General features: G+C 52.5%; 1 protein-coding gene across 1 annotated transcript in view; it reads right to left on the bottom strand.

Moving 5' to 3' along the window:
- The window catches only part of CEP43 (centrosomal protein 43), a 62,880-nt gene extending 57,812 nt beyond the window's left edge, over positions 1-5,068 (bottom strand). Inside the window, exons 1-2 of the mRNA XM_007950486.1 lie at positions 4,967-5,068; positions 869-922 (exon numbers count right to left, since the gene is read on the bottom strand). Of these exons, the coding sequence (XP_007948677.1) occupies positions 869-922; positions 4,967-5,068 (156 nt within the window). The remainder of the gene's footprint in view (positions 1-868; positions 923-4,966) is intronic.
- Positions 5,069-6,349: the final 1,281 nt, after the last annotated feature.

The following is a 6,349-nucleotide window of genomic DNA, read 5'->3' as shown; positions in this document are numbered from 1 at the left end:
GGTTCAAAGCCACCAGTCACTTGCCAGAAGGAAGACTGGGCAATCTACTTCCATAGAGATACCACCTCAGAACCCAAGGAGGGGTCACTACAAGTCAAAAATGACTCGACGGTAGTGATTTTGGTTTTTGTTTGTTTTTTGAGCCAGGTGATTTAGAGAGAAGTTGCATTCTATATACGCTCCTCCCACAATCAGAATTCACAATGCGAATTAGCACCTTAAACATTCTGAGGAGCCCTGCAGCAAAGTACACCACTGGCAACGGAGCCACTTCTTTCAGTAACTCCAGTGGCCAGGGATCCGGATCTCCTCCGCGAAGGTACGAGTCTCAGAGTTACTGTTCTAAGTTTGACTTTCTTAAGATGAGTCTAAAGTTCTAAGAGATCCACACAAAAGAATAATTTTCCCTACCTCCCGAAATAGAAAAATGTAACCTGCCATCTGTCAATCTGTCACATTGTAGTGGCTTGAGTGTTGCTGTGAGGCTGCAGGCTATGCCACCAGTATTGCAAACAGCAGCATCACTGATGTCAGGCAGGCTCAGCGGAACCTTCAGACGGAGACAGACTAGGAAGAAAGGCCTGGTGACCTACTTCCGAAAATGAGACAATGACAAGCCAGGAATCAGAACACTGACTGAGTGCAGTCAGACATGCTAAGGATTGTAAGGATGGTGCCAGACGAGGTGACATCCTGCTGCTACACACAGGGCTGCCATGAGTCAGAACCATCTCCATAGCAGCTAACAAGGACAATCCTCCCCAGTTCAAAGCTGTCCTTGATCCCCACCACTACCCACCACCACACACACCTAGCAGAAACTATGAGTTAGACATCAGTGGTCACACACAATCTGGAAAGTCCATACCTCCGCTTTCTCTTGCTCCTCTAGTGCTAAAAACACAGCTGCTCGGAGTTCAGCCTTAAAAATAAGGAAAAAGAACAACAATTATTTCCAGACAATTTTAATGACAAGAATCATGCAAAATACTCCTAAAATATCACTTGGCCTCACTGTATTATTGTTCCTACTTCAGGTGTCATTTTTGTGTGTGTCTATTAAGGTGCTGAATAAGCTCATGGGGTGGGGTGGAATCCAACACTGACACAGTTCCACAGGCATCACCCACGTCACCTGACTGCCCACGAGGAAACCAGCAAGACAGTACCGTTCACTGGGAAAGTGCAGACGAGGGGGTCACAAAGTCACCCTGAATTTGTGAACACTTCTAGAAGCTCTCTATTCCTTCCCCTTGTAATTTTAGCTTAGAAATCATTAGCAACACTGTGGTAAGGCATTCGGCTGCCAACCAAAAGGTCAGCAGTTCAAATCCACCAGCTGCACCATGGGAGAAAGATGGGACAGTCCGCTTCCATAAGGCTCTAAGCCCAAAGCCCTGGAAACCCTCTGATACAGTTCCACTCTGTCCTCCAGGTGCACTGTGAGGCAGAATCAACTCCAGGACAGAGGGTGTGGTTTAGGCTTTGAAAAAAAACCAAACCAAACTCAGTGCCATTGAGTCAATCTGACTCGTAACAACCCCTCCTTGGGCTTCCAAGGCGGTATCACTATGGAAGTAGGTTGCCCAACCTTCCTTCGGAGGAGTGGCCGGTGGATTTGAACCACCAGCCTTCTGGTTAGCACTCAAATGCCAGTTTGGACTTTGGGTCTATGAAAATTGTTGTTGCTGTTATGTGCCATGGAGTCAGACCCAACTCATAGTGACTCCTCCTTGGGTTTCCGAGGCAGTATCACGACGGAAGTAGATTGCCCCATCTTCCTTCCGAGGAGTGGCTGTGGGTTTGAACCGCCAGCCTTCTGGTTAGCAGTCAAGTGCCTTAGGCACTACGCTACCAGAGCTCCTCTGGAAACCCTCTGGAGCAGTTCCACTCTGTCCTCTAGGGGCGCTGTGAGTCAGAATCGACTCAAGAGAGAAGGGTATTCATTGTTTTGGTAAATACTCTGCCTTTCCCCCCAATTAACGAGTGGTTAGTGCCAGCTGAGTCCCTGGGTAGAGCAAACTATGTACACACTGGTCCACTAACCAAAAGGTCAGTGATTCAGAGCCATCCAAAGATGCCTGGGGAGAAAGGCCTGGTGATCTACATCCCAAAATCCAGCCACTGGAACCCCATGGAGCCCATGGTTAGTATGGCACAAACAGGGCGCTGAGAGCTGGCGCTGACTCTGGGGCAACTGGGTCCTTTTCTTTTAAATGCTCAACAACTTGGAGAAATAACACAGGAGGAACTGGCCAGAACAGCTGCATGGAAACAACCCGAGAAGCTCACTCCCGGCAGTGCCTCCGCCCCCAGGAGCTAGGCCCCAGTCAGGTGTAGATGGCTAGAAGCAGTGTTTGCCACGTGCCAGGTGCCGTGCATCGATTCTGACTCATGCCAACCCCAGACAGGCTGGGTACAACTGCTCCACAGGGTTTTCAAGCCTCCAGGGGGCAAACCACCAGGCCTGCTGGGGAGGGTCCAACAGCCACCCTTGCTGCTAGTAGTAGAGGGCTTCACCTAGTAGTGGGTCCTGTCACCGTTCGCACCAGCCAGAGTGGAAGTATTGAGAGTGTCAGCTACTTCAGTGACTCGGACATGCACGGCTATTAGGCCTTTCTTCACGAGGAAGGTCCGGGAGGCTGGCTGGCCCAAGGTATCCAGTCAGCAGCCAGTGGCCAGACCTTAGGCTACCTATCTCTTGTCATCTATCTTTTGACACCTGACAAAAACAAGTGCGGTGTTGAGAAAAGACAGACCAGACCAAATTGGATGTCAGAAGAAACTCTGAAACTTGCTCTTGAACGGAGAATAGCTAAAGCAAATGGAAGAAATGATGAAGTAAAATAGCTGAACAGAGTGGCTGAAGAAGAAAAAAAAGTATAATAATGAAATGGGGAAAACCATGGCATTAGAAAACCAAATGGGAAGAACACGCTCGGCATTTCACAAGCTGAAAGAACTAAGGAAACAATTCAAACCTCAAATAGCAACACTGAAGAATTCTAAGGGCAAAATAGTAAATGCAGGAAGCATCAAAAGATGGATTGAATAGAGTCACTGTACCAAAAAGAAGTGGAAGATGTTCAACTGCTTCATCAGGACTTAGCATATGAACAAGAACTGATGGTACTGAAGGAGGGAGTCCAAGCTGCACTGAAGACACCCACGAAAAGCAAGGCTTCAGAAACTGATGGGATACTCATTGAGATGTTTCAACAAATGGATGCAGCGCTGGAAGTGCTCACTCAGCTACGCCAAGAGATTTGGAAGACAGCTGCCTGGCCAACTGACTAGAAGAGATCCATATTTGTACCCATTCCACAGAAAGGTGATTCCACAGGATGCAGAAATTATCCAACAATATTATTAACATCACAAGCAAGTAGAATTTTGCTGAAAATACTTCAAAACCGGTTGCAGCAGTATACAGACAGAGAACTGCCAGAAATTCAAGCCAGATGCAGAAGAGGACATAAAACAAGGGGTATCACTGCAGATATGAGATGAATCTTGAAAACAGAGAACACCAGAAAGATGTCTACCTGTGTTTTAGTGACTATGCAAAGGCATTTGACTGTGTGGATCACAACAAATTATAGATAACATTAAGAAGAATGGGAACTCAACAATTAACTGTGCTCATGAGAAACCTGTACAGAGACCAAGAAGCTGTTATTCGAATAGAACAAGGGCATACTGCCTGGTTTAAAATCAGGAAAGGAGTGCATCAAGGTCGTATTCTTTGACCCTACTTACTCAATCTGTATAATCGGAGAAGCTGGACTACATGAAGAACGAAGAACGCAGCATCTGGACTGGAGAAAGACTTACTAACAACCTGCGATATGCTGATGACACAACTTGCCTGCTGAAAGCAAAGAGGACTTGATGCACTTGCTGATGAACATCAAAGACTACAGCCTTCAGTGTGGATTCCACTTCCTCATAAAGAGGACAAAAATGCTCACAACCGGACCAATAAGCAGCATCACGGTAAATGCAGAAGAGATGACATTGGACCCCATTCATTCTACTTGGAGCCACACTCGACGCCCACAGAAGCAGCAGGCAAGAAATCAGAGCATTGCCCTGGGCAAGTGGGCTGCAAAAGACCTCTTCAAAGTGTCAGGAACAGAGATGTCACTCTGAGGACTACGGTGGCCCTGCCCCAAGCCGAGTGTCTTCGGTGGCCTGACCTGCGCGTGAAAGCACATCTGAGAGGCGGTGCCGGCCAACAGCGCTGCAGGTGCCAGGGACGGGCACCAGACCCCGCGAAGCTGTGCTGGCCGGAGCGCCGGACGCCCCTGGGAAACACCATGGCAGACTGTCTCGCGTGCCCCGGACGCCTGGGCAGGAGGCCAGTCCCCGGAGAGGGCCTCCGTGCTCGGTAGACGCCAGCGGACCGGACGGCACGATGGCTGCGGCTCTGGGCTCCGACAGCGACTGCGAGGACGGCGCAGGCGGCAGCGCGGCGCCGGGTCGCTACCACTCGGAGCCGGCCGACACCAGGGTGGAGCCTGGCCTTAGGAGCGCACCTTCGGTCGCGGCTTTGATCTGACTGCTGACCAGAAGGCTGGAGGTTCAAACCCACCAGCCCCTCCTCGGAGGGCAGGCTGAGCGGTCTACTTCCGGAGAAATACCGCTCGGAAACCCGAGGAGGGGTCACCAGGAGTCGGATCCGACTGGACCGCGGGGAGTTTGGAGGTCGAGGGTCGGGCCCACGGACCCCTGCGAGCCCGCCTCGAGCGCGGGAACGGCCAGACCTGCCGGTCCAGGAGACGCTGGGGCCGCAAGAGGCTGAGGACCCGGCCACGGTGCTGCGCCTGCCCGCCCGCTCCCACGGCCGACACACGCTCCCGCGCCGCTGGCCCGGCCCGCGACCAGCGCGGCCTCCTCCACGCGGCCTCTGTGACGCCCGTTTCCCTCCTCCGCCCGCTCGCCCGCTGCGGCCGTCCCGCGGCACCTTGATCCGGTTGAGAACCCCGCTATTCTCAAGCGTCTGCACCAGGAGGTCCCGCAGCTCTGTGTCCTCCTCCGCCACCACAGCCGTCGCCGTGGCCGCCATCTTGCTTCTCCAAGACAACCGCCAAACTGCTCGAACCGCCAACGGCTGCCGCAGATTCCACTCGGCTGCGGGGCGGAGCGCCGAGTGGGCGGGGCCTCGGGCGTACGGAGAGACGTGGGGGCGGGACTGCTGGGCTCGCAGTGGGCGGGGCTCCGGCGTGCGGCTGAGCTCCCAGTGGGCGGGGTCAGGTGTGCAGAAAGTTCAGCCCCCCCGGGGAGCGGAGCCTTGGGCGTGCTGGGACGGTGGCATGGGTTACCACGATTTTGATGTGGCTTCCAGGGTGGCGTGCATGTGGCCAGGTAGACTCTGGACGGTGCGGCGTGCAGGCTGGCCTGGCAAGAAGCAGCCGCCTGGACGACACGTACCACCTAAGTTCGCACTCAGCCTTGCTTTCCAGTACCTGGGCGCCTCCCACGCGAACAATCTGACAACTAGGAGTTGTCGTGTTTTGCTTGTGCACGTGTGAACTTTTTAGCTGTGCTCACTCAGGAGCACGCTATTCTTAAGCTGCATGCTGGATTGAGTGCTTAGGGGAATGCCAGGACGTCTGCAACTCACTTTTCAAATGGTGCGGCCAATAAAAGAAAACACAGAGAGACAGGCGGTTTACACACCCAGAGAAAGGCCAGATGTATCTCTTGCTGGGTGCCTGTGGAGGGCATGTGGGTGCTTCACATACTGTTGCGCTAGTCCGTGCGTTTTCCTGCGTGCTCGGATGGTATTGCCTGGACAGCGTTGGGCAGGGAGAAGATCTGAGAAGATTGAGAAGCGGTGGGACTTAGACACTAGAGTACAAGAGAATCACGTGAGGCTTGTGAGCAAGAAACGGCAGCGGTGGAACCGCCCCCCAGCGGTTCTTTCTGTAACATTTTCACAAGCAGCCCGTGTGATTGTAATGCACGTGGTCTGCAGATGGTAACTCCCTGTTCACCCCAACTCTGCTCCCCACGTGTAAACCCCAAACCCACTGCCATCAATTCCCACTCATAGCGACCCTATGGGAGAGAGTACAATCGCCTCATGGGGTTTCCAAGGCTGTAAGTGTTTGTGGAAGCCCACTGCTACATCCTTCTGCAGTGAACCGCCAGCCTCCTGGTTGGCAGCCAAATGCTGGAGCCTCTTTTAAGCAGGGTATGTCCTTCCCGGCAGTGTTAGTGGGTACATACATGGCACGGATACACGTGTACTTTTTCCCGTTCCATATTTGGGTCCTGAGCCCTTTTAATTTACCATCTCCATTTAATTAATCTTCATCACCTTTTCGGGGGGGGGGGTATTCTA

This window comes from Orycteropus afer, unplaced genomic scaffold (assembly GCF_000298275.1).
Source record: "Orycteropus afer afer isolate SDZICR_OR568_19922 unplaced genomic scaffold, OryAfe1.0 scaffold00273, whole genome shotgun sequence".
In the NCBI taxonomy this organism is placed as follows: domain Eukaryota; kingdom Metazoa; phylum Chordata; class Mammalia; order Tubulidentata; family Orycteropodidae; genus Orycteropus; species Orycteropus afer.
The sequence above is the reverse complement of the archived record's forward strand: the minus strand, read 5'-3'. Positions and strand labels throughout refer to the sequence as shown.